At 35.1% G+C, this 17,083-nt stretch overlaps 1 protein-coding gene across 3 annotated transcripts in view; it reads right to left on the reverse strand.

The window, feature by feature from the left end:
- Window positions 1-288: 288 nt before the first annotated feature.
- Window positions 289-17,083, reverse strand: part of CUL2 (cullin 2) — a 49,535-nt gene continuing 32,740 nt past the window's right edge. For all 3 annotated transcript variants that reach the window (XM_065831956.2, XM_065831957.2, XM_065831955.2), the window contains 11 exons: window positions 16,315-16,422; window positions 14,071-14,130; window positions 13,551-13,679; window positions 13,344-13,430; window positions 12,705-12,857; window positions 12,251-12,328; window positions 8,715-8,781; window positions 7,415-7,617; window positions 4,820-4,921; window positions 4,095-4,211; window positions 289-921 (listed from right to left, as the gene is read on the reverse strand). In XM_065831956.2, the coding sequence (XP_065688028.1) occupies window positions 790-921; window positions 4,095-4,211; window positions 4,820-4,921; window positions 7,415-7,617; window positions 8,715-8,781; window positions 12,251-12,328; window positions 12,705-12,857; window positions 13,344-13,430; window positions 13,551-13,679; window positions 14,071-14,130; window positions 16,315-16,422 (1,236 nt within the window). In that variant the 3' untranslated portion in view covers window positions 289-789. The remainder of the gene's footprint in view (window positions 922-4,094; window positions 4,212-4,819; window positions 4,922-7,414; window positions 7,618-8,714; window positions 8,782-12,250; window positions 12,329-12,704; window positions 12,858-13,343; window positions 13,431-13,550; window positions 13,680-14,070; window positions 14,131-16,314; window positions 16,423-17,083) is intronic.

The raw sequence follows: 17,083 nt of genomic DNA on the forward strand, positions 1-17,083 counted from the left end.
GTAACATACTCCTACAGTGTGAGATTAACAGACACAGAGCAGGCCTGCAGGCACTAAGAATCTAAGCCTAATCTCAAGAAAACAAGATGTGCGCTTAACCATAAATATTCTTTATAATGACATCAAATATAACATACCTGCTATTCAGTTTTATATAAATTAGTTCATACGTCAGATCTACTTCTGAGGTTATCCAAAACCCAAACAGATAATGTTAGTTTTACTCTTCCAGTTCTGAATAATATTTACAGATATTAATGCTATTTCCATTTCTACAATCATTCGAGACACATTATATAACTTTATTTTTTTATTTGACAAGCAGCAATATCATGTTCGTCATTTTTTTTTTTTACATTTTAATGTAGATACAATTATTAGGTTATCTGTCATATTACAATATTTAGGTTGTTGGATTGGGGTTTTTTTTTGTTCTTTTTTTTTCTTTACTTCGTCTTAAGATACATTAAAAAACATCAACTGCAAACGTGAAAGGGGAAAGAGGGGAAAAAAAAAAGCATGGTACCCAACCAATTTTCCACATTTCAGCAATGCTTCACTCATTCTCTTAGTAAAGTTTTAAGAAATGTCATAATGACATGAGCTTAAAATATCTATAGGCATTTTCATTGACGCTCATGACATGGCACTGGTGATGTTGTAAACAGCAGAAAAACAGGGGCTGCCAAGTGACCAACTATGGAGGCCCAGGCCTGCCTCTTCCCACAGGAACACACCGAACAGTGACAGCAATGATCTCCTCACAATCATACCTGCAGGATGGCAACATCACGCTACGTAACTGTATTCGTCTGCAGAGGCCTGGCTTCGCTCTATGTACTGTTTGTCTATCAGCACTTCAATACACTTCTTAATCATGCTGATACTTGGGTTAAACCTAGCTCTCGATTGGCTAATTACCTGCAAAAGAAAGACACAGGTTTTGTGTTATTTTTATTTAGAACGATTATAAACTCCATAAAATTATTCGCTAAGGGTTTTAAGGCAAATTCAATACACTTTTCTTCTAAAGAATCATAGAATCATTTCAGCTGGAAGAAACCCTCAGGATCTTAGAGTCCAACCATAACCGAAGTCTGGCACTAAACCATGTCCCTAGGAACCTCGTCTAAACACCTTTTAAACACCTCCAGGGATGGTGACTCCTGACTAAAGACAGGATTAAATAAACCTGGACTAGCTCATTCATAACAATCAAAGCAGCATCGCTAGACAACAGTGTCAGGACACTTAAATGGGATTCTCAGCTCACTACTGAGTTTGCCTGCAGGTCAGCCAGATGTTCTCAGTCCTCTCTCTTGATTTGTCATGGTAGAAATTAAGATAAACATTCAAGTTAAAAAGTAATCTAATATTAACATATTTCTTCACTTATTTTCAAAGCTTAAGCAAAGTGAAAATTTTGTAAAACCATATGTGCTTTTCCATGCTGGCTCTGCTGACTGATTTTTCTTCCTAGACTGGGTCCTTTTTATGTCTCTTTCTGTGTTTCCACTGTTCTGGAATATTAACTTGGGAGTCTCTTCACATTTTACTGTTGTGGCCAATCTGTAGCAAGGAGAACGACTATTACTTTCTCCTCTTTACTTCCTAGCAATGGCAAACAAAAGACCTTACTACTTGAGTGTGACAATATATTTTGCCTGTAGCTTGTCATTTGTTCTGCGGAGAAAGCGATTTTTATTTCAGCTCCTATTCTTTTTTACAATTTTCACGGCTGGCTTTGTCCCAGCTCTAGAGCTTGCTGGAGCCCTCTGTGAGCCAACAGAACTCACCAGGTAGAACCCACCCAGCAAAGCAAACAAAAAGTTCAGAAGAGCGAGTTTTGTTGGGCTGGCAGCCAAGGGTCTGGTACATTCCACAGCAGTGCACATGAGAAGAAACTTGGTGCTAACAAGCTAATAGATCTGCTCAGATTTCACCTGACTTCAGCCCTACACTCAAACTGATTGTCATCAACACACTTCATCCATTTACTTGGGGCAGAGAGAACAAAAGGTAGAATTTTGTATTGGTAGGGGATTTTTGTTTTGTTTTATCAAAGCTAATACAAGTAAGAAGGATGGACAGAAATACCTGATGGTCAGAATACAAAAATTTCTGGGAATGACTGCATTGACCTTTCCAATCCACTACTCCCACTGACCTTATTCATTTTAAGGGAAAAGCTCCCTTGTTCTGCAAGCCACTGCAGCATGGAGCTACAGGTAACATTATCAAGGCATATCCAACACAATTAACTATTCAGCAAAAACACGTGCTGACATATACAGGTCTACTATGGGTCTTCAGTATTTTCTTGGATATGTCACCCTAAATGAAATGTGTGGTGCTGTAGCATAACAGTCAGAATCAGAGGTAACTACATTAAGGCCAGGTGTCTTTCAATCATATCTCTAACAACAATAAAATCCTGCCCATGTAAGGGCAGAAAAAAAGATTAATTAGGTGAGAAAATATTAACAATTCATAGCAAACAGACTTCCTTTCAAGAGATTCATTATTACTCTTCAAAAAGTCAGACTGGAAATTTTAGGTATATAAACATCGTGATAAAAGTAACAAGAACTAAGTATAGGCATCACCATAATTAGCAACAATATCACAAATGAATGTTTTAAGAAATAAAAAGGCTCTGGACAGTAAATCAAATCTTACTACAAGTTTAGCAGGCGACAACAGAAAAAAAGAAGAGGAAATTGGACAGCCAAGAAGCTATTTATGCATATTCTACATTGTAATACAAGTGATGGTTATTCAGTTTTTTATAAAGGTCAGTCCAGTGAGAAAGCTGAGCATGTTCAACCGAGAACCACCTGGCAGTTTGGCCTTATTCATACAGCATGAAGCAAAACAAGTGACTGGGCTCAATGCAACCTGCTTAACCAGGTAAAACTTCCACTTGAGATTTTCATCTTTGTGTTTAAGCATCAAGTATACAAAAACCTGTCTCCTCACAATCTGCTCTAAAACCTGGCAATAATTTCTGAAGTGTCTAAGAGCATGTCTATATCACAGATTTTGATTCTGAGAATAATCAGGACCTACGGTGTCTCATCTTCTAGATATTAAAATCAGCTTACTTGAATTAAGCTTGCTGTCAGAGGAATTGTGTACAAGCACTTATTTCAATATCCAAAATCTTAAAGATGTCTCACATTGCAAATTCGGGCTTACAAGCTCCCTGTAGCTGCTTACTTTTTTTAGGAAATAAATATTAAATGGTGGATGTGGTAAACTTTCCTCCATCACCACGAGACAGAAAGCACACAGCAGATCTCAAAATGACTGAGTGCCTCTTGCCCTCCATGCTCAAAATGGTAGAATAAAGCAGGAATCTTTATTCCCTTTGCCACCAGTGTGCTCTGAGGTTTTCCAGCAAGGCTCAGGAGACACAGGACTGAAGAACGAATCCCTTGGAGGCTGAGAAAACTACAACTGGGAACTGGTTGGTAGGAGAAAAGGTTCAGTTGGAATAAGAAATACAATTAGGCAGGCAGTTAGCACAGATGGGAAGGTGGAAGAACAAGTAAAGAAACAGCACTTTCTTCCCAGCTGGTCTGTGATAGTTCGCAGATCATTAACCTAGAATCTAAAAAACCCAGACAACTGTATTGCTCAGTAGAAAACGGAGATTAAGAAGTACATGTCTACATACTCACACAACTTTTAAGATTTTAGCCAAGAATTAGAATTAAATCATGATTAGAGCTCACAATTGGCCAGGTGCTTTTATGGAAATTCCATACCTAGAATATCCATACTCAGGTTTTCAACTGAACCTATAGCCCTGGCTATGATTCTTACAGGATACAGCATCTGTTCACATAGAACCAGCCAACAGGAAAGAGTAAGCACAGAGGTACTTAATGCTTTGGTGCTAAGACATTTACAAGATCGAAGGATCACAGCTAGTGCTCCAATACTGCAGTTCAAAGTAGACCCTAGTGAAATTCCCACTGATTTCACCAAGGTATTAGTCTTGACATGAAAGAGTTTTGTGGTCAGATGTTTCACCCAACTACCCTGAAGATTTTCACGAAATCACGCTTAAGAATAGGATTTTCTCTTACCTCCTGAATAAGAGCATTATGTCGCAACACTTTCCGTGCTTTCATGATACGGACTATAGCAGCTTGAAGATACATTTTTCTATCTTCATCTACAGCACTTCTGGTCTGCTCCATCTCCTGCCACACAGGAAGAACAGTAATGCTTAAAATATAGTAAGATCAATAAACGCTTCACAAAAATATCTTGAAAGCATAGTTTTTACTTTAACCAGTTTTTACGTTTTAACTAGGCAGAAAGGCAGGAGCATCTACTATAGCATATTGAGTTCAGCGGCACATTTGTCCCTTGTACAAAATCACGTGTCTTAGAAAACAGAGGGAACATGGCTTATCAAGACTGAAGTTAATTTTAGTTGCTGAAGGACACAAAATCATAGGAAAATAGAGTTGACTGGTTTCGCTGTTCCTGGAATAAGTTGCTTTTATAACCACCACCAAAGTCTCATCGGGTAAGACAAACTAAATGTCAATGCACTCTGGTACAAGAGGAGTAACTCATTTATCTTTTATTTTCTTATTCCCTGTTCAGTCTTCCCCTGCCTATATTTTAAGTACAAAAACATTTGCAGTGCTATAAGCTTTAAACTTAAATAATTTCTTCATGGTGATGTAAATCTTGTATAGGAATTCTTACATGTGCTTATACCAAACTAACACAATAAATTCAATTTTAGAAAAACAAGCTTCCTAAGCTGTCCAAGCTAGAAACACCAAAGAATACTTGCCTGTGGTGTGTCTTTCTGCATCGATGTAGTAATTTTAAATTTTGTTCGTTTACTGCTGAAGTTCATATTTAATGAAAATGTAGACTCCGCCTCTATGTCTTCCTGCAATAAAGTATCTTTTTAAAAAATCATAAATGAAACCAGAAAATTATAACAATTCACATTTAAAAATCACAGTTATGAGTTTGCATACCTACAACCAATTTCAGATTTGTAGCTGGAAATTCAAAAATGCCACTTGAACCAGGGCAATTTTTTAAGCTACAGTTTCACAGACCTAAAAATCAAGTCTAGTACAGAAAATACTATAAACAACTCCAGCATACATGAATTTGGTTAACAAATCAATGTAATTAAAGCACTTTCTGTTTTAACACTTCAACGGCTTGTCTTAGTTACAAGCACTCTCCTTTTAAACTCAATTTCTCCCTGCAAAAAAGTAGGATTTGCTTTTATTCATGGCAGAACCTCAAGAGAGAGAGCAGTTGCTTTCACTACTAGTACTAATGTTGCCTTCCAGAACTTAAGCAAAAACATCTAAGCATTTTGTTATGCTATAGCAAACGAGTTGATGAGCTGCAGCTTCTCCAGTTCCACACCTATCTGTACATTTCTCATTTTTTCCTGTCAGAATCTCAATTCTTTTCCACACATATAAGTCTATTTCTTTCAATAAATGGTAACTATTTCCTGTAGTCCAAACACCTTTACATTCAACTAACCAGATGACCTGAGCAGTCTTTACAGTCTCCAGGCAAGAGTCTGTCCAAGTATTACCAATATCCAGCAGAAAAAACTGACTGGCCTTCTTAGACTTGGGAATCTTGCCAAACCATGGTTGCCTCAAGCGCAAATACTTCAGTGAACACAGCCAATATTTATCTAAATATACACTCAAAACAATATTAATTCTCAATTTATATTCTGCAACAAATATTCTTCATTATAATATTTTATAATACTCAGACACAGCCTAGAAAGTTTAACATGAAAGGGCAAAGATCAACAGCTTTAAAAATATATGCTAACGTTAAATTTTAGCATTATTCTGATTACTTGGTTGGATATATATCAAAATAAAGTGTGTGTTGTGCATGAACTCGAAAAGCATGATTCTAATAGACTAATAAAGATTTTATCAAAAGTTGGGTTTGTTTTTTCATTGTTGTTTTGCTGCTTTTTTTTCCTCTTTCAAAAATAGAACAAACGAGCAAACTACAACATTTAATGCACGGTGCTTTTCTGTGTCTCAGATGCAGGTAAAGAGGAGTTAGTGTATCTAATTTCACAGCTTAAGCCAGTAAGTAAGCTGACAGACTGTCTACAGATCTGCTTTCACATTGCTGGATAGAGTGCAAAGAACACTGAATTAGCAGATATGTTTGAATACAATAGCCTGGAAATTAAAGAACCAGAAAACATAGTGGTAAACATTAAAAGGTAAATGGGTTGGAAAGCTGTATCATCCACTCTTCGATGGGATGGGATATGCTTAAAAAAAAATGGGCAAACCTTATACAACAGATGTAAGGCAATGTAAATCCTTTAAATAATGGGTAACTTTCTAAGATTATGAAAAATCTCACTGTTTTCCACAATAGCTCCCAGTGTTATATCTCACTCATGCTCTAACAGACATTTTCCCAGCCACTGTTCCAAACAGCTCATTTCTAGATACTGGAAGCACGTCCTGTGCCTCAGCCAAGCACCAGACCTTCCTTATGATCTTACTTGCCATTTTCCAATATTTTCCAAAAAAGCAGCTATCAGAGCAGCTTTGGGTTTCTTCTAGCAATCAAAGTGAAGAGCTTATCTCAGTTTCTTCTGCCTGAATAAGGGGCTTTCTGAGCTTGCTGGAAGCACATGTTGAAGTTTGAATGGTATGCACAGGTACTTCAAGTTGCTTCCTACGTAACAGACATTTGTGCCCTCCACTGGATGGGAGAAAGGGTCACTGGTTTCATCAAGATTGTACAGAAGTATGAGGCAGAGTCAGAAACAGAACCTGTATCAACCATTGTTTTACCCACAAACAAAGTTCTGATATTACTGGAATTTCATGAAACTCATGGAAAAATAGAGTTTGGCAAATGCAGCAAAAATCCCCTCACACAAGCCCTCCTTGCTCCCTTTCCTCCTCATTCCACCTTCTGTAATCTGTCAGCAAGGAAGCACATGGTTCTTTCAGTCTCTTAAACCCACCGATTTTTAGGACCTTTGTAAGACTCTTTGGTTTACTACTCAGGCTCCTTCCCATGATTCAGTACAACTGTGAAAGCAGTGGATTCAAGACGTATTCCCCTCCAAGAGCAGTGAGTCTAAAGTCATAGGGATGAAATGCAACAGAAAAAATAACCAGTCCTAGCATTATTACCTTTACAGCATGCCATGCTGTTGTAGGCATACAGAACCTACATGACACAGAACCTACTTTCTCATGTCTCTCTCTTTACAAATACAAATTTATAATTGTTCACAATGGTCAATAATACAGTTCAGAAAGCAAAGCAAAGCAAACAGTGGATTCTGTTTGCCCTTGAGAAATATCAGAATCACAAGAGTGAAAAGATGAAACTTGATATAATTATTGCATACCTTGTCTGAGTCATGGTTGATCATTTTGACATCAAGTAAGGATTTGATGGTTTTTGTCAGTTCCTTCTCATTCATTTGCGTACTGTCCTGAAGCTCCTTGTAACTGACAGTTTCGCTGTTGTTGAAGGCAAGCAATACTGCCATTTGGTACGTTGTGACCATGGCCACGTAAGGTTTGCACAAATAATTCATTTTTACTTCACCTGTAACGATACAAGTAATATTTATAAACTGATGGAATGTGCTGAGAAGTCATCTGAAGCCTATTAGAGCTCCTCATGCATTTCCAGACATTCAACTCACCCATAAGTGTGCATTTAACACTACGAATGGGAGGATGAAAACTGAGGTTGTGAATTTACACATATAGAATGTAGTCTGCTATAAAAAACCTCACTGATTAACGATGAATACTAGAACAATAGTGTTCTCAAGAAAAAAGGAAACCTAAGTGTTAAACTTGAATAATGCAATATAATTTCTAGTAATAAAAAAAGCTATTTCCAAATAGCCTCAACACACTGCAATTCACTAAGCTCAATTAGTAATAGCTTACACGGATTCACACAATACTGTTTACAGGAAAGTTGTTCCAAGGAACAATTTAAAAACAAAATACTTGTCCATGACAAATTTTTCACAACATTCTTATATTCTTTAAACTGCTCTGCAATTTTTTTTTCAAAAAAAGCACTGACGAAATCTGTCTGAAAGCAGATTTAGATTTCCTGTGTGAAGGTGAGAAAGAGTTAATGGCAGCCTTTTATTATCAGCACTAAATTTTCGTTACATTTTATTGTATGCTAGTCTGGCTTTCACCTCCATGTACTATGTCATGGTGCTCAGTCATTAAGGCCTGATATGGAAAGCACTTGAAATAAAACATGATTGACTGATACTTACTAAACTAAACTACAATTTTATATATCTCTTTAACATACATTAACATATATTTCTACGTAGTAAATATAAACATAAATATGTATTTACTTACTTAAATATCTGAATAAAATAGTATAATATTAATTCTTAAAGTTATTAATATTCCAGTAGGTAAGAATGTACAACTCTAGTTTTACTTCAATTTAATAAATCACAGATAACATATGCAAGTTTACAAAACAAACTTTGGAAATACTAAGTAGCAAATATTAAATTAATACATAATGCAAAATAAGTCAGTTCACTTGATATGCAACATAGTGTTCCAACCCCAAAATCTGTTGCTATTTGAAAAGGACATTTAACAAATAATTGTCAGTTGTATACAGCATAAATTTAGCAAAGCACTTATTTTTACCTGTACAAAGATAATGTAGCCAAGTAAGCTTCCTTCCACTAAAATGCTGACTGTAAAATAATTCAAACTGCAAACCAAAATGAACTTCAATTAGTCACACATATAACTACTCACAACAGTTCATTATCACATCACCCTAGTGAAAAACACGGGGTTTACTTTTACAATATTGGATGCAAACATTGCAGATCAATTAATGACAGCATTTTCCTTTAGAAGATGGGTAATGACTGAACATCAGCCATTTACTGAACTACAAGAACATATTAACATATCACTTGATGACTAAATCAAAAAGATTGCTGAAACATACATACTCTCAAAGCATAAAATACTGGAGCTAAACATATAAGACATATTACCTCTACTGAATTTAAAATAATTTATAGGAGGCTTTAGCAATCAATCTTGTTAGGTTTTACTACTCTGTTCCTTCCAATTCCATATAAAAACCAAGTGTACTTCCATTTTTTCACTTTGAAATAATTCTATATTCCACGGCTTTGATAGCCTATTCAAAATCAATTCAGAAAATTATTTTACTAAATTTTATCAACAACACTCTTCAAAAAACCAAAATCGTAGTTAGTAGGTATTTCCCACAGTCAGCTACACATTGACTTGCATGATGAATCTCATCCTAAATTCCTGAACATATTTTTAGGGGGAATTCCAAGAAAGCAAGCTGGAAAGTGGGCCACAACTACACAGTTTGCAAACATCTCAGAGTCAGGAAGTGACTACAGCTCCTCAAATTTCTGTTGAAACATTCCAAAACCTATTCTCACAGAGCAGCACACATTTGTGATTTAAGAAGCAATGTTTCAAAGTTGTGCTGACACTCAAAAATTCAAGTATTCCCTCAAAATCAGTATTTTGAAATCTTATATGCAAAAATAGGATGAGTAGCAACGCTAATTTCTTCCTTCTTTTTTTTTTGATTTTTATATTAATTTTTTGTCATTATGAGACGCGTTGTATCAGTCATTCTGGTAAGCATTTTTTCCTGATATTTAAATTCTACAAGACACACAAACATATAGCAGAAGAGGAATATGAAAAAAAATACCTCTAAACAAGAAAGAGCCTTAAAAACAACTTTAACATTCCTTTCTTCTTTAAGAAACGAAGTTTTTGGGTTTGTGCAAGTGAAAATCAGCTATGCAGCTTGAAATCTGGCACTAAAGTGCCTAAGTCTGACTACTGTGAGACCACTTTCCAGAAGACCCTAGGAATGTGATTTCTAGAAGATTCTTTCAAAGCTACATTCATGTACAATTAAATGTCCTTTTCACTAAAAGAAAATAAGAGGAGGAATGGCATAAAAGATCCATGGACTGTGATAAGAAAAAATAAGTTTACAGTCAAGCAGCAAAATCATCTGATTAGAAACCATCAGTCCTGCCATTCCTGGAAACCAGCAAGCAATGGAGGGAGAATAAGCCCTGGGAAATGAAAGGAAGCATTGGATTCTGAAGAACAACTAAAGATATTCCAGACTGTTTAAAACACATTTTGAGAACATGGCTTCCAGTTTACTTATTCTATGGGCTACACTGATGTAGAAAAGTTACTCTGACAGGAAGGAAAAGGAGAATTTATCCAAAGACTAAAGTAAAAGTTTATCACAAGGCTTGTAAAAATCAAGAATTTATTTTAATATATGTAATGTAAGAGTCTGATCATTTTTCTTGTAAGGTGAAATATAAAAATGGGGATTTTTAGTAGCTACAGTATTCTCTTGGATGTCCTCTGAAAAGAACTGAAATTTGACTGAAAATCCAACAGAAACTAAAATATAAATCTGACCTTAATCCTATGTATTAGCCCTCCAACAAAGAGGAACAAATCAGACTGCATATATTGGCAAATGCCTGCTAAACCTTAGTTTTAGTATTTAAGACTTATTTTTTTTTTTTAAGAAAAATATTCCAAAATTTTGCTCTGATACCTCCTATCTAAAAGAAACAAAGTGTGGTTTTCAGACTAATCCTAATTCAAGGTCTAACTACTTTCTGGTAACGAGAAAAACTTAAGCAGATTCAAAGAACCTTTCCCTAAAATGGAAACAAACCTCCCTAAACCCGATGTAGCAAACACTGCGAACACATCCATTTGGGTTACTCTGGTTTGGTCTGGCAGCTATGATTAACATAAAAGGAAAATACAAAAAGGCAGACATCTGACCTCTTGAGGAATCAGGTGTTTCTCCACTCATAAGCGTACACAGTATGGAAACCAGTATTTCTATACCATTCAAATACATATTTATAGGCAGCTCCAGCAGTCTCAAAGCCTGAAAAGGCTGCTAAAGAGTCTGCGCAGTTACACAGGTACTCCCACAGTTTGGAGTGCAACTCCAAAAAAAAGTTTGGTTTGTCTTGTTATTTTCTTTCTAAATTCAGGTCAGAATCCTATGAGAACTCTCTCCATGGGTCAAATGATCAAATTTGACAGTTTTTCAAAGAGTCATGTTTGTTTTCCTCAGGGAATTATAATATAGAGCATAAATTCTAGCAAAGTGGCACATGAATAAGTTTGCTTCTTTAAACTGGCAAAACAGTGAAGTTAGGCAAGCAAGTCAGAGTAGGAGCTGCTTCTGATATCCAAGTTCATAACAATTTTCCAACTGAGGCACAACTGACAATACTCCTATTTTAAGCTCACAAAAAACAGCAAAATGTCATCAGTCACCTCCTGTGGATCCCATCATATGGGTCAGAAGTGATTATATTCCTAAAACAAGCGTCCCTTAACACAGTGCAAATAAAAGCAGAGTAGTTCTAATAATTAGTAGTAATAAATGAAAAACTTCCTTCACCACAGAAACAGACATTTGCCATTATAATTTATATCACATAGCAACTTAAAGCATAAAACTTGCTTAAAAAAATCTCTTAAATGTACTTCACCATTAAACATACTTTGGAAAAGATCAACACACATTCTGTATTTTAATGCAGACATTTTACAGGTAACACTTAGAACACAATAATATAATTAAAAGTAATAAAATATTCCACCTCTACAAAACATAAAATAGAATATTTATCCAAAGTAAAACCTTTACTGCTTTGAGAATTTGTTAAATGAGCTTTCAAGGAGTTCGCACAAAACTTGATTTTGAATGACTTCTATGAAATACAGGACAAGAAACCTCTATCTGCATTTAAATCTTCTATTAAATCTGTTCAGATTTAATATGAGAAACAAAATCATCTTTTATCTAAATACTGGGAATTGGTTTTAAAGCTAAGAATCAACCCAGATCGACGGTATTTATTATAATAGTATCTCCCTCATCAATCACAAAGTGAAGAAGAAAGATATGAAAAAAGAAAAGCTATGCAAATACATACATAAATTCAGTATGTCATCTGGGTCACCCTTCCAAATTTCCTATGGGCTAGAAACAGGATAGCCATGATTTACAACTAAAATGAAGCAGCTCAGGTTTTCCTCAGTCAGAGATGGTCTTTTATTTAGAGTTATTCTACATTTTCCGCATGTTTACAAGAAGCTTCCCACTAACCTACCATCTGTACACTTTTTTCCAGTTCCTGAGGAATTGCAAATGTAGAAGAAGGAGCCTGAGTTAGAGGCCACGCACCAGCCTAAAGGTATCCAGAAAAATAAAAGCATTAACATTTTCATACAACACATACATTAAGAGAAAATAACACTGTTGAAGAGATCTAGAATGTATATTATGCTATAAGACATGGAATTTACTCCAAAAGTTTTACTGCCCATTATGCATGTCCCACTGAGATATTAATTCAAGAAAAGAGCACAAGGCATTTTGCATCACTATTGTTTGGTGTGGTAGTAGGATAATTTTAAAAAGAAACATTAGGAAAATAAATTATTCCACAATGATCATAAGGAGTCAGTTTCCATATGAGAATTATTCATTGTTAGAAAAAATGTTCACTTGTTATCAAAACATTAAGTACAAATAACTCAATAGTAATAAACATACATTAGTACCTGTAGAACATATATCTGAAAACTAATTCCCAAATCTATAATTGTGTCCTGGTTTTTGATAAAGTTGTTGAATTTATTGTTGAGATCAGCACTAACACTCATGTCTGTGTACATTCGATGGAGCTTGCTGGTAAATTCATAACCACAGGCTTGCTGTGAAGAAAAGGTTTCACAGTGAAAACAGTACTTATTACACAAAATCATGCACATTCGCTACTAAAATATGAAAATCTAGTCAGCAGAAAAGTTACAATACTTACAGAGAACACTAGCTACAATAGAAAACAAACATTATAAAAGAAAATCATTAGATTTATCTTCGTTTTGCTGCCTATACATTGATGTATATGAATGTTATTATGAAAGTTCTTGGTACTTCTATTATGTAAACAGTAATTATTTGACCACACTCACTAAACCCACCCAAAACCTCAGAAAAATCTCAACTGCCTAGGTGATACTTGGCCATATATCTTTCATAGACTTGGCCATGTACCTTTCATAGACTACCAAGAAATTTCTGCTACTGGAAACAGCATCAACTGATTGCTAAATTATCTCTGGCACCCTCTGCTGCTCCCTCTCGACATTACTTACTCCTGTGTTTGTTTATTCTGTATTAGATAAATATTACATTACCTTTAGTTTATTAATCATGGCTTCTTCAGAATCCATAGACATAGACAAACCATGAATTAATCTTTTTGCCAACATTCTGGCATAAAACTGCATTAAAGAAAAAAAAAAAAGAAAAATACAGATCTGAGGATTTTAAAAAGCATACCCACATTCTTCAAGTATACTTTAAATGTAACATTTTAACATTTATTGAATATCAAAAGTTACCTTTTGGAATACATCTTTGTCATCTATGTATTTGAAAACAGTAATGAAACTTGTAAGTTTGTCTTCTACTTCATTCTCTGTCATTCCTTTTGCTGATTTCTTCAACAAGTTGTCACAGTACTTGGCCAGCTCAAGTTAAAAAAAAGAAAAAACAAACCCAAATCTACTCGTCAAGCTTGAGAACAAATGTATCCCAAAGTATTCCACACTTCTACACAAAAGTTAAAGCGAGAAAACAATTAGAGTCTACAGTCTTATGTTCTACAAGAGCTGTATTCCTAGGTAAACAATACATGCTACATCCACAGAAAATACTAATTCTATATCAAAAATTACAAGTGCACCAATTTTGCAGCCCCACAAAATGTCTGTGCGGGTTAAGTTATTTATTACTAATGAAATACACATTTGAGACTGACTCAGTGTGAGAAATTGATATTCCTGTGATGGACTCTCTGGCAATTCATTTGACAGTTATAAAAAAGTATTATTCCTTTCTGCAATAATATGTATCACTTACCAATTCAGGTGCTTTGCAGATCGACTTGGGCTCCCTATAGTTAACTACTGATGTCAAAGCCTACACAGGAAGACAGAGCAAAGAGGAAAAAAAAAAATAAGTAAATTACTTAAAACTTTTTCTTTTACTATATTAAAAAAAAAATTAAAAAAATATTCAGAGCAAGGACCATCCAAGACCCTGTAAAACAACTACACAAAGGGGATCAAAAAAGAAACAATTAATAAAAGGGTCTGAATTACTGCTCTGTGAGAATTTGTGTTGAACATTTTAAGATGAGATTTAAGTGTAAAGAGTAGAGGAACAGAAGTTAATTGCAGAAAGCAGGAGAACAAAATAAGTTCTGATTAGAAACTTAAATGTAGAAGTATGAAGATTTTGGTATACAGCAATACATATGCTCCAAAAGTATGGCCGAAAGAAACTGAAGAATAATTGCAGAAAGAGCAGACTTGAGCAGCAGCACATCAACAGCAGCTTACATCAACAGCATGTATCTTGAGCTGAAAAACATACACAGTGTGCTCACAACAGTAAGAAAGGAAAGATCTTTTGGTTGTTGGATTTTTTGACCGACTAAAGAGGCAAAAAATATTGTTGAAAGTGGAAATTTGAAGCAGAGCGGTAGAAAAATTATGGTAGCTGAAGAAAACTTGAATATGATGAAAAGGAAGGAGATGGCAGTTTAGTATTGGAAATTGTAAACAAAGATATCAGAATCATCAAGATTCATTCCTAAACTACATATCACATGTAAATTAACATTTTAAACTAGTACTGAGCCAAAGATATTGCATGACCATAGATCCTACAAATTATAGCTCTTTCTATGGAAGAAAAACATTATTATTGTTATTATTATAAAGAAGGACTGACAAGCAACTCTTTCGTACAAAGCCTCGACATTCCAATACTTGATAATAAGTCCCTAGAATCCCTGTGAGAAAGGAACACATGACTTGACAAGTAATACAAAACCCTTTGAAGCTTAGATCAGATCACTCTTTTGCAATGATGGTGGAGGCGACAAGAGCAGTTTTTACACCCACCATGAAAAACTGACAGCCGAGTAATATTTAAAATATTTACTGTCATAAAGATAACTGAAAAATTGGTATATTTAAGGAAAAAGTACATTGCCTATGTGTCAGCAAATGTAGTTCTCAATCTCGTATCACTCCACCTTCTGGTACATGACATCAATTGCAACTGAGACAGAAATGCATTAGGGTACTGAAATAAGCATTTGTTTTTAAATATTTTCGCAGTATCACAAATACAGATGGGTAACTACTATTGATATTATTACTGGTATCTTCATTGCTACGTCTTTCCAGATTAACCTTGTCTGAAAATTATCAAATCTTAGATTATGACTACAAACCACAATTACTGTAAAAAACACAAAAGAACAATGACAAGTACACATGCATCCCATGACAGGAAATTACAGATAGGAAAATAGTGAGTGCACTCTCCAGGAAAAAGACATAGGGATATATGGGAAGAGTGGGAAATTAACAGAGAGATGATTTAAAAACTGTACTGCTTTTTTGAGGAGGAAGCATTCAATCCCAAGAGCGCAGGCATGTTTTGCAGAATCTTATAATAATTATAACAACAACAATAAAGATATTTATAATTAATAATAATTATTAAACTTCATAGCAATTAGAACTGTTACCTTAAATACCTTCATCGCTATGCATTTCAAAGAAAAGAGCAGCAAGTCTCTTTCCCTAAACAGGTTTATTTAACTTCAAGCACAGTTCTCTCAGCTGGAAAAAGCGGTTGTGGCAGTGACTGAAGAAACCTAAGCTTCCAGATATTCTTTGTATTCAACTTGAAAAATCTAAATAAAGCTTTATGTAAGTAATTCTATCAGCACTCAAAGTTCAAACATTACGGCAGCAAGCAAATTCAAGTTAAAATACATGTAAGAGTTACCAAACTTCCCCAAATCCACAATTTGTCTATTCATTATCTGCCAGCTCCATTTTTGTGTTTTGAATTATGATGAAAAGTCTTTTTTTCAGAAAACATTTAAGTATTACCGTGGTTTCCTTTGTACATATCTTTTCCTCAACACTGGATTGTCTTTTGTTCCATTTCATTTCTAAACTAGGGAAACTGCACAAGAACTCTATCTTTGAACATGTGTTGATGCCATGAAGAATTCTTGTGAGCGTGAAACAGTCCTGTATTTTGTTTTCCAATGCTTTTTTTTACTTAAGTGAAAGTTACCTTGTCAAGGGCACTCATAAAGTGTTGATCACCATTCAAAACAGTGTTGATGAGTTGAACAAATTTACTATGTACTTCCAAAACTGACTCCACAAACTGAGTTGGCATCTAAAAAGACAGATAAAACAGAAAGCAAGTTAATGGGGAAAAGTACTATTATCTACATAAAAACATACCTACATTAGCTATACATATTTTTTCCTAATTATTCTTTTGCTAAAAGTTAAAATCATAGTGATTAAGTCTTTGAGAGGATTGACTGACACTACTGTCCTTGAGCATGTTTTGGAAATAAAAGTCTATGGTTACATTTACAGTCCTGCTATCAAACATAGATCTAAATCCATACCCTTCTAATGCTGTCTAATCTTTTCCATCATACCCTAAAACCCTTTGTTAGCCCTTTCAAAAACCATTAATGCTAACACGTAAATACAGCAATCAAGCCAAAAAGCTACTGAAATAAGTAAACTGTTGCTTCTCCTACACACTGACTTCAGAGACAGAAAGTCCACATGAACCCCTTGAGTGTTCCCACATAGGACAGTTACGGATCAAATTTACTGTACCACCTTTCAGTATCACATTTTGTATAGAAATGACTAATAGGAGTCAGAGGAGCCCCATGCAGAGCAGCTGGCAAGCAGCAATGCAGGAGCCTGCAATGCACGGGCTGCAGCCCATGACTCCCCAAGTGTGTTCTCAGGTCACACATTAGAAATCTTGTGATGACAATGTACTTAATCCACACAGTGAAACAAGTAATTTC

The sequence above is a fragment of the Patagioenas fasciata genome, chromosome 2, assembly GCF_037038585.1.
Source record: "Patagioenas fasciata isolate bPatFas1 chromosome 2, bPatFas1.hap1, whole genome shotgun sequence".
Taxonomy (NCBI): Eukaryota; Metazoa; Chordata; class Aves; order Columbiformes; family Columbidae; genus Patagioenas; species Patagioenas fasciata.